We start from the raw sequence: 18,288 nt of genomic DNA, 5'->3' as shown, positions 1-18,288 counted from the left end.
CTGCATATTTACTGCGGCGGGGTATTTTATTTTTTATGACTGAACTAGTAGACAGCAGCATGGCTATAGGTCTCGCCACCCTAAGTTGAGGCAGCCCAGACAGGCAAAGTGACTGTATTAGCCATATTATTTCAGCTAGAGAAGGGAAAATGCTTTACTCACTAAAAACATTCTAGCCAAGTTGCACTATAGGTCTCGCCACCCTAAGTTGAGGCAGCCCAGACGGACGGGCAGGGTCATTATCGGCCGGTCCCACCCGACCCTTAATAATCCGATCAAAATCGGACAATGTTTACGGTTTGTGAGCTATAAACAAAAAACAAAGTAGTGTAGATCCCAAAATCCAAAAACCGTAAACATTGTCCAATTTTGATGGGACAAAAACGGAAATGTTTGTTAAATCGACGTTATTAATGTAAAAGACTAAATTTATACATCGGTTTTTAACTTTGTTAATGAAAATTATGGAACTAGAGCGTTCATGGAAGTGTCACTAATCGGATTATAAAGGGTCGGGCGGGACCGGCCGATAATGACCCTGCCCGTCCGTCTGGGCTGCCTCAACTTAGGGTGGCGAGACCTATAGTGCAACTTGGCTAGAATGTTTTTAATGAGTAAAGCATTTTCCCTTCTCTACCTGAAATAATATGGCTAATACAGTAACAATATTGTAAAATAGAAAATAATCTTACAATATAGAAAATACTCAACACTACTGTTTATTTATTTTTTTATCCAAAATATAACCCAGTACCGGTAATATAATGCTTAATAACTACTTTCCTAGACATAGAAATATAGAGATGAGCCAGTGCCATGAGACCTAACATGCTAGTGTGAATTAATTGGATTAGTTTTTGCTTTGTAGATGGTCCATTCTTCACAATGACCCTGAGAGAGCCTGTGGGAGTGGTGGGACAGATCCTACCCTGGAATTTTCCGATAGCCTTGTTGGCAGCCAAGTGGGGCCCTGCTCTAGCTGCTGGTTGCACCACAGTGCTCAAACCTGCAGAGCAAACCCCTCTGACCATACTGTACATCACAGCTCTTACTAAAGAGGTACATTCTTTACATCACAATTAAAATTATCCGTTGAACACATTTGAACCTACGCTATGCAACTCTGGGAAACACATTTGTATTCCAACATAGTAATAATTCAAAAATTTCAATCAAAAATACTGAGAGACATTTTACAAGCACTAGGGTATGTGCATAATAATGTGCAGGGAATTAGGTAAAACTTACTGATTATTCATCAAGACGTAAAAATACACATCCACACACACACACACAGACATGACTTCAAAAACAAATTTTTTGGGTTAACGGATATATCTACTCAAAACTCAACCTCAAAATTTTTTACGATACAATACTTTCTCCATATATTAAGTATAGGGGTAGAAAGCAAAAATGTGAAATAAAATTTGAAAAAATTCAAACTTCCTGGTAATTTCAAAATAATCAATTCAAAGTCAGAATTATTATCGGGCAAAATATACAAACCTACATAAATGAAGATGATCAATTTATTTTTTAACTAACACTATAAAATAATGCATATTGCAGGCTGGATTTCCTCCTGGAGTTATCAATGTAGTGAATGGGTTTGGACCAACAGCAGGAGCTGCCATCACAAGCCATCGATCCATTGCCAAAGTTGCTTTTGTAGGCTCCACTGAGGTAATAAAGTACTCAATAAAAATAATACCATAAAACAGTTTTTAGAAGTACTTGTACCTGATATAAAACTTTTATTCACAAATTTTTTTATAGCCTTTTAGCAAATTTCCCATAATAGGGACTGAGCTATTTGAAATATAAGCACAGAATACATACCCAATCCAGAACTTTCGTTGAACCAATTAAAACTTTGCATTTCAATCTCTGTGTTTAAAAAACGTACCACTGTTTTTGCTGGTTAATTTTGTTTCAGAGTTTCGTGTTGTTAGGTTGGCCGTGTGATCGGTTGGTGGGACTTGTCAAATTAGAGGCAAGATCAAGATGGCATCATCCTGTTGACACTGTTGTTTTGTTGATAGTAAACAAAAATATGTCAACAATATGATTGCAATATAAGTTTATTTATTTATTTTAAGAGAAACCCATTTTAACAAGATCATAAACGGAAAGTAAATAAAAGAAACGTCTTATAACACTTAAAACATATATTTACGCTTATACTGTTACTCACAAGACGGTAAATATACAAAAAAGATGGTAAGTGGTGATCGATTTCGATTAGACACTCCAATCATCATCAGACCCAATAGGTGAATGACAAGAATCTTAATGGCGTCCCTACTTATACCCTATTGGCTACCGGAAGCACCGGCCAGTACATTTTTATAAGTACAACTGGAATCAAAATGTATTTGTTCATTAATCAACTTATTTCTATTTTTACATTTTCCCTTATAAATATACAATTCTTCCCAAGCATTCATTACGTATCCTTTCTTACAATTCTTTAAAATATCTAGACTATCCTCCATTTTTCCTAGTGAGTGGCCATTTTGTAACAGGTGTTGTGCGACATTTGATCTTTCCGGTTTGTTGTTCCTCCACGCAGATATGTGGTTTTTGAAGCGGTTAACGAAGTTCACAGTCTGTCCAATGTAGAAGCTATCACAACCGTTACAATTGATTTTATAGATGCCCGAAGCGTCGAATTTGTTGAAATCTTCTATTTTCGGATGCAGTATTTTACTCATGGTGTTCTGAGTACTGTAGGCTATTGAAACTCCGTATTTCTTGAATTTGTTAGCAGTCCTTTGTGTTGTAGTCCCCGTGTAGCTAAATGTGATATATCTGGTGTTTTCCTCTTTTATTTCCTTTAATGTTGTTCTGCTGTGTAGTGTATGCCCATCGATTTTCCTCCTCATCTTCCTTGCGTATGAAGGTAATGAAGGTTATGATACGTAATGAATGCTTGGGAAGAATTGTATACGTATAAGGAAAAATCTAAAAATATAAATAAGTTGATTAATGAACAAATACATTTTGATTCCAGTTGTAATAATAAAAATGTACTGGCCGGTGCTTCCGGTAGCCAATAGGGTATAAGTAGGGACGCCGATTCTTGTCATTCGCCTATTGGGTCTGATGATGATTGGAGTGTCCAATCGAAATCGATCACCACTTACCATCTTTTTTGTATATTTACCGTCTTGTGAGTAACAGTATAAGCGTATATATATGTTTTAAGTGTTATAAGACGTTTCTTTTATTTACTTTCCGTAAATTTAATAACACGTACAATGCTGATCAAGAAGTTATTTAAGATCATAAACCAATGGTAGTTCTTTAATCAAATGCCATAGGGCTAAATAAACCAAAGACTAAACCAATATCTCCAAACCAGGAAACTTGACTATTTTCACCATATTAATCATAGCTTGAAAGGAGGTAAAAAATGTAGTATTTATTTACTATCAACAACAACTTATAATGTTTTAAAATAACTTTAAATACACCGGTTTTAACTTGCAATAACTTAAAGAAGTTTTTTATATAAGTCCTTGAAATATCGGATAACCCCAAATAAATAGTATGGTTAGGTTAGAATTAATTAGAATTTGACAGCATCCCACCAACCGCTCACATGGCCAACCTAACAACACGAAACACCGAAAACAAACCAGCAAAAACAGTGGCACGTTTTTCTCTGATTTTTAACCAGAGAGTATTGACTCCAGTTATAATCTACTTATCTCAATGAATGGCAAATACTAGCAGATTCTCAAACACAGGATTTTTATTGGCTCAGGGAAGTTCTAGGTAGGGTCTTTATTCTGTGATATAAGACTTTGAAAAAATATGTAAGTTCTTTTACTTGGTGAATAATGCTAAATAAATAACTTAAATTTCATTTTAAAACAAGATTATAACACGAGAGAGACTGACGTATCTCATAAAGGCAGATCCGGAGGTAAAATGTCCCCTCCCTCACAAGAAATATTCGGGGGTATATTAAACTATTATTTTTGGCAGCTTCAAATATAAATAATTTAAAAGTGCTTTAGGAATGCCTCCAAACCTTGTGTTTATAGTGCCTATATTTTTTAAACTTTTTTGGGGGAGAAGCCACGGAAGATTTTATTACCCAGACCCTCTTCAATCAATCTTTGTATCACCCTTGCAAATATCCTGGATCAGCTCCTATAACTCACTCACTAGTATAATTTCATATCATTAGTACCATCTGCATTTAGTGTTTAGCAATTAAATTAATCGTTGCTCACTAGTCTACTGATAATAATGAGTGATACTTTTTTACTAATAATAATGATAAATACTTTAATAATTTATTTAAAATTAAATTATTTATTAATGACACTATGGTTTTATTAAAGTAACTGTGTTAAAAGTTATAGTTTTAGTTCCATATTAAAGTTCCATTGTCATATGTACTCTTGTTCAGTAAAGAAACTAAAATATGAGTTTCACGTTAATTTGTACATACTGTATAGTGGTTAGATCGTAATGGTGGCTTAATGATAGTAAATTATTACCTTTGAAATATTATATCGCAGCAGCTTAATATTTTGATACTTATATTCCAAATTGGTTAGATTTTAGCAAATTTCCAATATAGGGAATAAGCTATTACCGTAGTACTCATGGTAAGACCTGGACCTGGGACCGATTTTTTTTTCGTTTTGAGGTCCCTAGAGGCCAAAAACACCATCCCTTCAAATTCATATATATACATATTTATATTTATATATATATATATATATAACACATATTATACATATATATACATATTTATATATCTATATTATTATATAAAAATCTAATGGTGTCTGTCTGTATGTGTGTTACTATAATAGGTGCAAAAACTACTGAACCAACTTGGTTAAAAGTTTACAAAAATATAGTTACCATACCAAGGACCATTATAGGACTATTCAAATTTCGATACTGGCCGTAGGCTTTGCCCCTTTGGCTTTAAAAGTTCTGAGGCGAAGATTTTAAAAGTAAATATTGATTGGTCTCCATGGCTGCGATGAGAACACTAACAATGTTTGTTTACATTTGCTTTGACATTTAAATGTAAACAAGAAGAACTGCTAAACTGCATATTTCACAATTTCAGACAGCTGATACAAAGAAATTAAATATAATATCTTCCATAACTATGATGTAGGTTTATTTTAATCTAACCTTTTATCATGGATTATTTATTCTAAAACTATGTCAATGATTATATAAAAAAATATTCTATAACCGTTGCTGTATCAACTCCCCGTATCAACTCCGGCTCTGCTTTGGATTTTTTTAAAGCGTCTAAGCTATGAAAATAATGCTATTGATATGATTTCATGGAAACAGTATGAACAATAAAATGTAAAGATGTTTTATATGAATTTGGAGGCTACTTTAAATAAATTCTAACTGCTTAACATGTGTTAGATTACTTAACATAACTTGCACATCACATTGTTTTTTATATGTATATTTAGGTAAATTAAGTTATTGTGTTTTGCTAAACCTCTTCTTAAGTTAAACTAAAGAATATAATCAATAACTAAATTGTAAGTCGTTGATTTTTTTTTTTATCTGTTGTATATGTGTAACTATAATTATAATCATCAAATGGTAATACGAAATACTCTTATTTTATCTTAACATAGCTTTCAGTTCACATTTTCACATTTACTTTATTTGATAAATTTATTATTTGTGTTTTGCTACACCACTGACTAAATTAAACCAAGGAAAATATCATAAAACTAAGCAGTAGCCTACACAGTGTTCTTTTGTTTCTAAAATCAATGAAATATCTGTTACTATGTTTACTATGGTAAGTGTGAAAATGTAAAGGCAATGGACGATGGAACTGGTTTGTATATTATAGTTCGGCCGCTTAGAAAACGACCTGCGCGCTAATGCTAAACCAATGCTAGAGGAGGTCGCTTTCTAAGCGGCCGAACTATAAGTTGATATTTTTGTAGAGTAGAATCAGAGATGCAATGAAACATATACTGTATTTGCTGTTAAATTTTTTAGTCCTTGATGCTTTGATAATCATATTAGTTTTGTCTGCTGTCTTTAATGCTAAATTATTATTATTATTTTTTTTTTTTTTTTTGTACCTATAGATATAGTTTCTTTAATATTTCAAGAGAATGTATTGATAAGGCACAGCAATATTTCTGAAGTTTATAACAGCTTACAGTACTTTTTTGCTAATGATTTATTGTGAGTGAAGAAACTGGAGATGGAAGGATTTGTGATTTAAGAAGAGTGAAATAAAAAAAAATGTTAATTTAAATTGAATAATTAGTAGAAACTTCAAAATTGAAATTTAAAATGTCAATACAGTAATAAATAAAAAGATATGTAATTAAGGGAGATGAAATGGTGGTATCCACTACTTACCAGATTTAAAACTCATAACTTAAACGTTTCTATTAAGGCTAGAAAAGTTGAATTTTGTTTCTAAAAGCGTTGGCGAATGTGTAACTATTATAAGCAAAAGAAGTAAAGATTAAAATGTTTCTATGTTGTGTCCTCTTCCCGTTGCAAAGCACGGGTACAACAGCTAGTATATATATATTTATATGTTGAGCAATTATGTTTTGATAGTTCTGTTCACTTTTTAGGGCTACTTTTTAAACATTAATAAACTTAGTACCCAAGTAAAATTATTTATTAAAATATTTACTGACTATAGTTTCAGCTCTAAGGCCATTTTCAAAGTACACAAAAATCAAAATAAAATATGTAAATAAGTAAATAACATATGATATCATACAACTTTTCTAACTTGTAACATAATTTTGTCTTCATTGATTAATTTATATACTATATGATGTGTTGTACTTATTTTCATTAATATTTTCTCAATTTTGCTATTGTTTCATATATTGGATTATTTAATTTTGGAATCATTGTATTTAAAATATTTCATTTGTCATTTTTGTAGTTCATACCCTATAAATATTAATTTCTTCTTTTACATTCAATTTTTCTCTGTCTTTTTCAATTTCTAATATTGTTAAGTTTTCTTCAATATTAGTAAACTTATGTTTGGATTTTAGTAAATGATCTGCAAAATTTGATTTCATTGATGTTTTGTTCTTCGATTTATATGCCTGTATATGTTCGTTGAATCTAACTTTGAAATTTAGAAATACAGCCCCATTGCAATATTTGACGATGTTGATGGTATGTGCCATTTCTCAAGCATTATTAATACGTTTTTGTATTCAAACCATATATTTAAAAAATATATAAAGTCAGAAAAGTCTTATAATATCATAATTATGTTATTTATTTATTTACATATTTTATTTTGATTTGTGTTTACTTTGAAAATTGCCTTAGAGCCAAAACTATAGTCAGTAGATATTTTAATAAATAATTTTACTTGGGTACTAAGTTTATTAATGATTAATCTTTATTTATACATAGTAGCCCTATTATTTTATTTTTCATATATATACATATGTGTGTGTGTGTGTCCGTTAGCGCGATAACTCGAGCAAAAATGATCCGATTTTGATGAAATTTGGTACAAACGTGTAAACCTACGTTTATTCGAACGAGTTTGCGATCAAGCATGATCGGACCATGGGAACGGGGGTTTATGGGGGTATACCCATTTTTGATCCAAAAAACATAAAATTTTGCAATTTCTTTCCAAACTATTTTATAGAGCTTAAAAAAAAAATTAGTATATTGAAGTGTTATAATGCGCCTAATGGTTACGGAGAAAATTCCAAAAAATTGTAAATTTAAAATTCCCATGTTATTCTTATGGAGAATAAGTAAACTGTTGTAGTTTACTTGTTTATTAACATATTTTGCCCAAATTTGGAAAATGTTTTTATTTCTTACTATTAACATTTTACAAAAAAAACAAAACACTTTTACCCTCCCTGTTGCAGCAAACCTAAGTACGTGTTAAACTGATTCTATTTAAATAGGGAATAAATGTGATATTTTTAAGGAGACATTTTAGAGTAAATCCAATCAGTTAAATGGAAATTCGCTTAGTCTGCAGGTTGGCTGCGGCGGGGGTATTATTATAACTGAAGTCTTTCTCGCAGGTTGGAAGAATAATCATGGAATCAGCTGCTAAGTCTAATTTGAAAAGGGTTGGCTTGGAACTGGGTGGAAAGAGCCCCATTGCAATATTTGACGATGTTGATGGTATGTGCCATTTCTCAAGCATTATTAATACGTTTTTGTATTCAAACCATATATTAAAAAAATATATAGGCCTATTAGATAAATACACAGCAGAATATAAGGAATCCTATTCTGAAATTAAATTAAATCCTTTGTTTAATGTACAATCTAGACAGTATAGTTAAATTTAACAAAAATTAAGATTTCTTTATCTTAGGATAATATTTAGCTTAGTTGTGTAAGCATTGGAACTTGGATACATCTGAAGTAGTTGTTAATCCCAGTGTTGCTAGTATGTTATCAATCAATGACCTTTTATGCTAGAAACAAAAACACATATCTTATTAGGTCCCTGAATATATGGTTTGACCTAGAAATAATTAGAACACAAATGAAACCATTGTAGTTTGATAGTGAAAAGTATTTTGAATAACATATCAAAAGTCTCCAAAAATATCTTTGGTGGAACACCTCCATTTTTCCAAAATGGCGGCCAAATCCAGTAGTTTTTTGCTTTTTATTGAAATTCTGACTTTCCAGTCAATTGGTGAAAAGTCGTAAATACATTTTATTTTCCTCCTGAAATTATCTTTAAAATGATACCAAATACATGTACGTACAACCAAAAATAAAGCCCACAGAAATAATAAAATATTTCAAATAAAGGTTTTCCAATAAATTAATGTAATAGTCCAAGCAAACTAATAAAACAGACACAGGGATCGTATAAAATTTTGCAAGTAAACGTTTTATGGTTTTATTTTTATTTTTGTGGTGTGCAGAGTGACATATCAAAAGTTGCAAAAAATCAGTCCACGGGAAACCCCTAAATTAATTATATACTAGGATTGCTTTCAGAGCGGTGAAAGCCAGTTGAGCGGAGAAAACTTGTTTTAATATTTGTGTAACTAACTAAATAAAAAAAAACAATATATGTACTAATGCTTGTTTTATTGATTAAAATTATAATAAAAAAGTATAGATAATTTACCTCTTGACTACATCTTGTTGTGATTCAGATAGGCTACCTCTTGCAAAAGTAGATTAAATTATAATCAACGAGATTTTCTTGTTTATTAAAATCATAGGAATGGTTTAAACGTTTAAACGTTTAAAAGAAAAGTATAGAAAGTTCAGAAATAGGCTACCTTATGATTCTCTTGTTTACATTTTTCTTGTAAACAAAAAAACTGTTATAGGTACTTTAGTCCCATAAGCCTAATGTTAAAAATTTGAAATTTTAAGTTAGTTTTAAATTGCATTAGCATTATCTAATAAAAATTAGTTTGTTTACAAACCATCTCATTATTAGTCTAAGTAGTCTTGTTAAGTTTGGCTGAAATGTGTTCAGCCGTTATTGAGTGATGGTGTTATATTGTTTTTATTGAAGTTGATCCCATAGAGCTTAACCAACTATTCCATTCCAAAAGATAAAAATTATATGGTGCAACACAAATAAACAACCCGATTACCTACCTAGCCTATAGCCTACACTTTACTTTCCTAATCTAACCTTACTTCAAAACACTTAATGTAGTCACGAATACTCATAAACCCCGACCTACCTCCCCACATGCCTAAATTAGATCAGTGTTCAATCTGCGTTTTATCAATAAGTGTAATAACTTACTGTACCGTCGATGTAATTCAACATAATATAACCTATGAGGTATTATCGGATTAAATACTGATTTCGATGCGGTTCGATATATCGCTTATTAAATCCTGATTTCTAACATTGGCTGTTTCTAATCAGCTGGCAACACAAATAGGTTCCCAAGAAAGTAGTCACCGATCCGTATCCCTCCGCTCCTTGTTTATTCTCCGCGCATTGAGAAAGTAGTTCCGTATATTTTCTCGATATTCAGTGAATTCCGCGCCTTAAAAAAAATGTTTTAACGGCATTTTCTCGTTTATTAAAATCATAGGAATGGTTTAAAAACGTTTAAAAGAAAAGTATAGAAAGTTCAGAAATACCTTATGATTCTCTTGTTTACATTTTTCTTGTAAACAAAAAAACTGTCATAGCTACTTTAGTCCCATAAGCCTAATGTTAAAAATTTGAAATTTTAAGTTCGTTTTAAATTGCATTAGCATTATCTAATTGAAATTTGTTTGTTTACAAACCATCTCATTATTAGTCTAAGTAGTCTTGTTAAGTTTGGCTGAAATGTGTTCAGCCGTTATTGAGTGATGGTGTTATATTGTTTGCATTGAAGTTGATCCCAAAGAGCTTCGCTCGCTTCGCTCGCTCCGCTCAAAAATGGCGGCTTTTCCCAATATTGGACAAATTTTGCAAAAAGAGATACAGAATGCTTTTTTGCACATTTTTCGAGATATTGACTTGGGACTACTGCTACCGCCGATATTTATTGAATGGTCCGTAATTAATTTCGATAGGGGATGCTTTTTGGGCCGCCATCATGGATCTTCCATATTGGATATTAATATTATTTAATGTAATTATAGTGTTGTGACACATCATTATGAACTAGATTTCCACGCTGATTTCAATGCTAAAATCCGTTTTTAAATAGCTATTTTCTATTTTAAGACATATACAAACGAAAATTCTCCCCCATACATTGCTTATGGACGTTTCGTACTTTGACAATTTAAACACACATTGAAAACTACCACAGCCTAAGGGTGTACCATCAGGTTCAAGTATGGCGTGGAAATAGTTCACCAGCAGAACCAACAGATTGGGGTTGTTGTTTGACTGATGGTGCATATGCCCTTTATACCAGCACTACCTTCTCTATTAAAGCTCATCCACTGAAAACGTCATTCTGGTTGTGGCAGTAAGTGTAAATGCCAAAAGAGGGGTGATGATAAAAAAAAAATGGTATATGTGAGTACTTTGATACCAGAACGAACTTGTTGACATATTAACAACCCGATATATAAATCTTTTAACAAAAACTGATTTAAATAAAGGGTAATTTAATATTGTGTTGGGGGTGATGTCTACTTGTACCGGCGTCTAGTTGTACCTGCTGCATTTTGGTGACAGGCGTCTAGTTGTACCCCGTCCAAAGCTGTAGAGACAACTTGACGATGGTGCGGACGTCTAGTTGTACCTAGGTCTAGTTGTCTCTACGTCTAGTTGTACCTCTTAAAAATCTACAGATACAACTAGTCGGGAACGCCACCGTCTACTTGTACCTCATACGTCTGCGTCTACTTGTACCTACGACTACTTGTACCTACGACTACTTGTACCTACGACTACTTGTACCTACGACTAGTTGTACCTACGTCTACTTGTACCTACGTCTAGTTGTTCCTGCGGCTAGTTGTATCTCCCCTTCAACTTGTCACCAGTTTAAGGGATTTATTTTATTTCTTTAAAAATCATAGAATCTTACAACAATTTATTATAAACAACTTGCTACAAAAGCCAGGAAAATTTGGCTTGTCTGCAGCTCATTGAGAAACCCCTGTTCTTGACAACAACGTACTTGTGTCCCTTGGTACTTGTGTCCTTATCCATATTACACTTTGGTTTTCCTTTCTTTACAACCTTTTTTCAGCTCGTGAACATCACAAAGAAAATATCCGCATATCGGTGGAAATGTATTTTCCTGTCGATCTACAGAATGCCTTTATAAATTAAAATAGGCTAAAAAGTCATAAAAAAAGAATTACAAATGTTTAAAACTAACATGGGTTTAACGGGTTGCTATGCTGGTGACGAAATAACAACTAATTATGAAAATAAAATCAAAACAAAGGGAACATATTCCAATCACATTTATTATTTACAGTGTATGTTAAATGGAGAAGTGTGTAGTACATTGCATAGTTTTTGTCGAGTTTTCAACCACTGGACCTCAACTTCATTGTACACTTCATTCTTCATTGTTCAATGGGAAATCCATTGTAAACTATAAGAAATGCACACTAATCAATGCAAATACTTTAAGGTTATGTGAAAAAATATTTAAAGGAATCAGCAAAAATAGTAATACATAATTGCTGGGCAGCGGTCTATTGCAATTCATTAGGGATATACTGCTTGTATATTTAATGATATATATAAATGTTTTAATTAAATAAGCGATTTTCAGTACTAGGGCTGGAAAATTTTAATCACAACTATAGCTGCCATTTCGACCCTGGACAGCAATGCGTAGCTTTCAGCCTCCAATTAACGTCTGTAAAACTACTAAAACATTGTATTGCGGTGAAAAATATTTGCCAATCATACTCAATCGACTCGGAACACTGCAGTTCCTGATTTAATTAAGGGTATTATTAAAAAGTACTCGCGCAGTAATCAATTAAACAGGGTAACGAATTGAAGGATATATACAACTAGACTATAAGGACGCAAAATACGCGTAGGGACTACTAGACGGAGGGACCACTAGTCGTAGGGACTACTAGTCGTAGGGACTACTAGTCGTAGGGACAACTGGTCACATCCGTACAAGCTAGGTGATACTACTTGTCGGTGGGATACACGTCTAGTTGTACCTACGTCTACTTGTACCTACGTCTAGTTGTACCTCCAAACATCTGCAGGTACAACTTGTCGGGTGAGCCACCGTCTACTTGTACCTACGTCTAGTTGTACCTACGACTAGTTGTCCCTAGGCCTCGAGGTACAAGTAGACGTAGGTACAACTAGACGGAGGGACAACGAGACGCGGTCCCTTGTGTTGGGGTTTGTACCTCGTCTCCAAATAGTCTGTTTTAACTATAAATAGCTAAAATGAAAGCTCTTACATCACTGAATATTTTAAGGCTATGACGAACTGCAAGCATCAATAAGACCTGGAGAAAAATACTCTTAGATCACTGAATATTTTAAGGCTAGAACGAACCGCAAGCATTAATAAGCCCTGGAGAAAAATAATCTAAACACATTTTTAAAGTAGGATACGTCCATAAGTAATGTATAGGGGAGAGTTTTCGTTTTGATATATCTTAAGAAACGAAAAAACTTATTTAAAAACGGATTTAAGCATTGAAATCAGCGTAGAAATCTAGTTCATAATGATGTGTCACAACACTATAATTACATTAACAAACATTTATATCCAATATGGCGGATCCAAGATGGTGGCCAAAAACGCGTTCCCTATCGAAATGAAGTACTGACTACCCAATAAATATTGGTGGTGGTCCTAACTTAATATCTCGAAACAATTTGCAAAAAAGCATGTTGCATCTTTTTCAAAATCTGTCCAATGTTGGGAAAAGCCGCCATCTTTTATCATTATTTCACGGGTTTCCCGAGGACTGATTTTTGACAACTTTTAGTATGTTACTCTGCACACCCAACAATAAAAATAAAACCATAAAACATTTACTTGCAATTTTTTACACGAACCCTATGTCAGAAATTTTAGTTTGCTTGGACTATTACGTTAATTTATAAAAAAATATTATTATTTGAAATATTTTATTATTTATACGGGGTTTATTTTTGGTTGTAAGTACATGTATTTGGTATTATTTTAAAGGTAATTTCAGGAGGAAAATAAAATGTACTTACGACTTTTCACCAATATTGACTGGAAAGTCAGAATTTCAATAAAAAACAAAAAAACTACCGGATTTGGCCGCCATTTTGGAAAAAAGGTGGTGTTCCCCCAAAGATATTTTTGGAGACTTTTGATACGTTATTCACAATACCTTTCACTATCGAATAACAATGGTTTCATCTGTGTTCTAATTTTATTATTTCTAGGTTTTGCTATTTTAGCGAATTTCCCTATAGGGAAGTAGCTATTACCGTAGGTCTCATGGTAAGACCTAAGCCCGGGACCGATTTACTTTTTCATTTTGATGTCCCCAGAGGTCAAAAACACCATTCGTTCAATTTTTTATATATCTATATATATATATATATATATATATATATATATGTGTGTGTCCATCCGCACGATAACTTGAGTAATTTTTGTCCGATTTTGATAAAATTTGGTTTGAAGGTGTAAGGCAGGATAAACTTGAATGAGTTTGCGAACCAGCATGATCGGACTATGGGAACGGGGGTTTATGGGGGTTTTATGGGGTAAAAATAGGTTTTTTCCATTTTTGACCCTAAAAACACAAAATTTCACAATTTCTTTTTAAACCATTTTGTAGAGCTTAAAAAAACAAATAATTTAGTATATTGAAGCGTTATTGTGGGCCTAATTGTTACGGAGAAAATTCAAAAAAATTGTAATTTTAAAATTCCCATGTTATTCTTATGGAGAATAAGTCAACTGTTGTAGTTTGCTTGTTTATGAACATATTTTGATCAAATTTGGAAAATACATTAATTTCTTACTAAACCATAGTACCTTTTAATATTTTACATTAAAAACAACTTTTTTACCCTCCCTGTTGCAGCAAACCTAAGTACTCATTAAACTAATTCTGTTTAAATAGGGAATAAATGTGATATTTTTAAGGAGACAATTTAGTTTAAATCTAATCAGGCAGAAGGAAATTCGCTAAGTCTGCAGGTTTGCTGCGGCGGGGGTATTTTATTTTATTTTAAGGCGCCTATTATGTTATAAGTTAGTTTCAGGTGGAAGTCCATACAAACTTGTTGTCATCAACGATGATCTTGGATAACACGAAACACTTTAGCTCCAACGATGCCATAGTATTCATTGAAGGAACTCTCAACATTTTGGTTTCTATATCTGGTGTCTTTTAACAGTTTGTATGATATAGGAAATTTACCTTTCCATCCAAAACAAGTAACTAAAATTTATTATTACCATAGCCTTAGATTTTGTAGTTTTTCATGGCTGATGCATATTAATCATTATTTAAAAAAGTTTAATTGAGCTGAGCACAAGATGAGCAGATTAGATAACATAGTTTATTTTTGCAGTGGACAAGGCAGTAGACATAGCTTATGAAGCTGTGTTTATCAACGGAGGTCAGACCTGCTGTGCTGCTACTAGAACTTTTGTACAGGACAAGATCTACGATGCTTTTGTCAAGAGAGCAGCAGAACGAGCCACAAGGAGGACAGTCGGAGATCCCTTTGATGACGTGGAGCAGGGACCTCAGGTAACATTCAACTCTCAGTTGCAGCTTGCATCTGTATTATTTCATTCTATACTACTAACATTTGATCAAAATAACTTTTGTCCTTCCCGGTAGCAGCAAACCTAAGTCCAATTTGATCTCATGGTTTGACTTGTATCTAATGTTATTAAAATAGGGAATAGATCTGTCTTCAATAAGGAAGAATTGATGTAAAAATGCAATCAGACAGACCAAAATTTGCCTAGTCTTCGGGCTTGCTACGCTGGGGGTAATACTTATTAAATTGGTATTATAGTTCAACTGAAAAGATATTTTTTTCCATATTCTAGTTTGATTATGGAAAACCACAATATAAATAGAAAATCCAAACAAATTCCAATCACATGTTTTATTTACAATGTGGGGTGAAAATAGAGAAGTCTGTACATTACATATTTTTGTTTGAGTTTTCAACCACTGGTCTTGACTTGCATCGACTTCATTAGGATTCACATGAAATCTTTCAGGTCTAAGTATTTGTTCCATGAAAAAAAATTGATGTATATTTTAATAAAATATTCTTTGTTCAATAAATTGTTCTAGATTGAATGAATAAAACGAAATTACCTTTAATTAGGCTTTATTGAACAAAGAATCTAGCATGATAAAAGCTAACAATATTATCCAACTAACATCATAGTAAACAAAAACAATTTCTAAACATTTGAACAGATGCTACAATATACAGATATAAAGGAATTATATGACATTATATAAATTGTAAAAGGATACATGAATATAGGTATCCAAAACCACTTCGAAAGAACCTTTGAAAGGTACATGTGTACATATAATCAATTATTTGTAAATGCAGAACTACTGCTTTGATGTAGGGTAACTTTTGGATTACATGAATGCTGGTTAAAGACAGTTGTTAAGCTTAAGTTTTCAGACTATGCACAAAAACTATTAATTCCAACAATTTATATCAAACTTGCTCTGACATCTTAATAATATTTAGATAGTATCATTATTGTAATGATAAAATAGTATGCTTGTGCTTTTGTTAGTTAATTTACAACTATACACAAATTTATAAACCTGCATAATTCCTGACCTTAACCTTGGATGGATTTACTGCTGTTTATAAACAGTCTATCTAATATTCACAGAGTTCCTGCCAAGGATTTAAATGTTATTTACATAAATCAAAATGTGTAAGAAGCCTCTCCTCCCGTCCTTACAATTTCACAACTGGTTTGTCAAAGATTGTTTCCTCCTCTGAATACCTTCAGCATGACTGGTTAGTGGCATGGATAAAAAATAGTGGTTACTAATATATCAGCCTTAATGCTAGTGTGTGTGTGTATGAACAAGGTAGTTGTAGTGTGTGTGAACAAGGAAAACTTTTTTCCCCTTTTAATGCCAAACATTTTTAGCTGTTTGCATGAGTTAATAAAAGTTAAATTTTTAGGAGTTAATTTTTTTAATAACCTTTTATGGTGCTAATTGTGTACCTGTTTATTATTTCATGTTACAAACTAGCAAAAATGATAAGGCTACAATGGTTTTATAAATTCCAGATTGATGAAGAAATGTTTACCAAAGCTCTGAGCATGATAGAGGCCGGTAAAAAAGAAGGAGCAAAACTTGAAGCTGGAGGAAGTCAATTAGGAGACAAAGGGTACTTCATCCAACCAACAGTCTTCTCCAATGTAACTGATGACATGAAGATAGCACGCGAAGAGGTTAGATAAATAGCAAAATACGTGTAGGCCTACTATCATTGAGGAACTCCAATTAGGCTATTCAACTTTAAAGTCACAAAAGACCATGACTAGTCAAAACAAAATTAGGTACTATGATTGTAAGTTTCTTCACATCCTCTAATCTGAGGTTAAATACACTGCATAAAGCAATCGAGAGAATTGTTGTCACAGTACTGTATCTTAGCTGCTTCGTTGCTTGGTTATTTTCATATAATCAATGGTATTAGCGAATTTCCCTAGTAGGAAGCCAGCTAGTACATTGTACTCGTATTTTGTAAGACATAAGTTTGGGACCATTATAACTTGTTTTCATTTTGATGCACCTGGAAGCCAAAAACAACATTTAAGTTATTTGTTCTAATTCAGGGTTATTTTCGAAGACACGGATTACCTTCACGGAGACATTTTTGTGTGTTGTCGTTCCAGATATTTTTGTGAAAATCCAATGTTTCTGTTATTCAAGGGGTTATATAAAAAAATTACAATAATAAACCCAAATAAAAAAACATTTAAATAAATGTCTGAATATAACATAGATTATTATACCTACATCCAAAATGTAGTCTGTAGCTCTGTGCACATACACACAGATATTACTTTGAATAACACTATTTTGGATTCAGGGGAACCCAAAATGGATATTTCTATCCAAAACTCGTAACTCAAAATTTTTGATGAAAACAATACCTTATCCATATAGGCTACAATGTATAGGGAGGAAGACGATGTAATACCACTGTTTTTATAGTAAATGTTTTTCCCACTACCTCAAAAAAGTTATGGAATTTCAATTAAGGGGAGATGTACGTCCCTATGCCTGTAATGATAAAATTATGCATGCAATTGACCCATTATCTCAGAAAGTATATGAGATACATCATTTAAATTTTCCCACATAATTATATATGCTACAATAAAGACACCCAAGTAATTTTATTAAATTTAATCTATGGTATGGCATTATTTTAATAATTTATAAAATTAAAAAATATTTCTGCTGTAATTTCTGAAAAAAGATTTTTTTATTATTTTTTGTTTTGAGCTAGATGACTAATTCTACTAGGGGGTGTGTATATACATATATGTTAAATACACAGTAAACATTTGAATGATTTTGGCCAACTATTTCCTGAGATAATGGGATCTTTATGTTTAAAAATTCAACTTTCGGGGCTGCACTTTACTTGACGTCCTACACTCATTCGATTGTTTTTTCGATTCGATATTTTCATTCGATTGTTTCATTCGATATATTGTTTGGTTAGTTAGGTAGGTTAACCTTACCTAACTAACCAAACTATATATCGAATGAAGAAATCGATATATCGATCGATATTTTCATTCGAATGAGTGTAGGACGTCAAGTAAAGTGCAGCCAACTTTCGGTAAA

General features: G+C 32.5%; 1 protein-coding gene across 1 annotated transcript in view; it reads left to right on the top strand.

Moving 5' to 3' along the window:
• The window catches only part of LOC128983246 (aldehyde dehydrogenase 1A1-like), a 51,259-nt gene that overhangs the window by 16,942 nt on the left and 16,029 nt on the right, over nt 1-18,288 (top strand). The window contains exons 5-9 of the mRNA XM_054402480.1: nt 869-1,059; nt 1,573-1,686; nt 8,064-8,166; nt 14,990-15,171; nt 16,713-16,877. Coding sequence (XP_054258455.1) covers nt 869-1,059; nt 1,573-1,686; nt 8,064-8,166; nt 14,990-15,171; nt 16,713-16,877 — 755 coding nt within the window. The remainder of the gene's footprint in view (nt 1-868; nt 1,060-1,572; nt 1,687-8,063; nt 8,167-14,989; nt 15,172-16,712; nt 16,878-18,288) is intronic.

Source organism: Macrosteles quadrilineatus, unplaced genomic scaffold (assembly GCF_028750875.1).
Source record: "Macrosteles quadrilineatus isolate MER2022 unplaced genomic scaffold, UCM_ALF_1.0 Scaffold_1__1_contigs__length_201487025, whole genome shotgun sequence".
In the NCBI taxonomy this organism is placed as follows: Eukaryota; Metazoa; Arthropoda; class Insecta; order Hemiptera; family Cicadellidae; genus Macrosteles; species Macrosteles quadrilineatus.
This window is presented reverse-complemented; position numbering and strand designations above follow the sequence as displayed.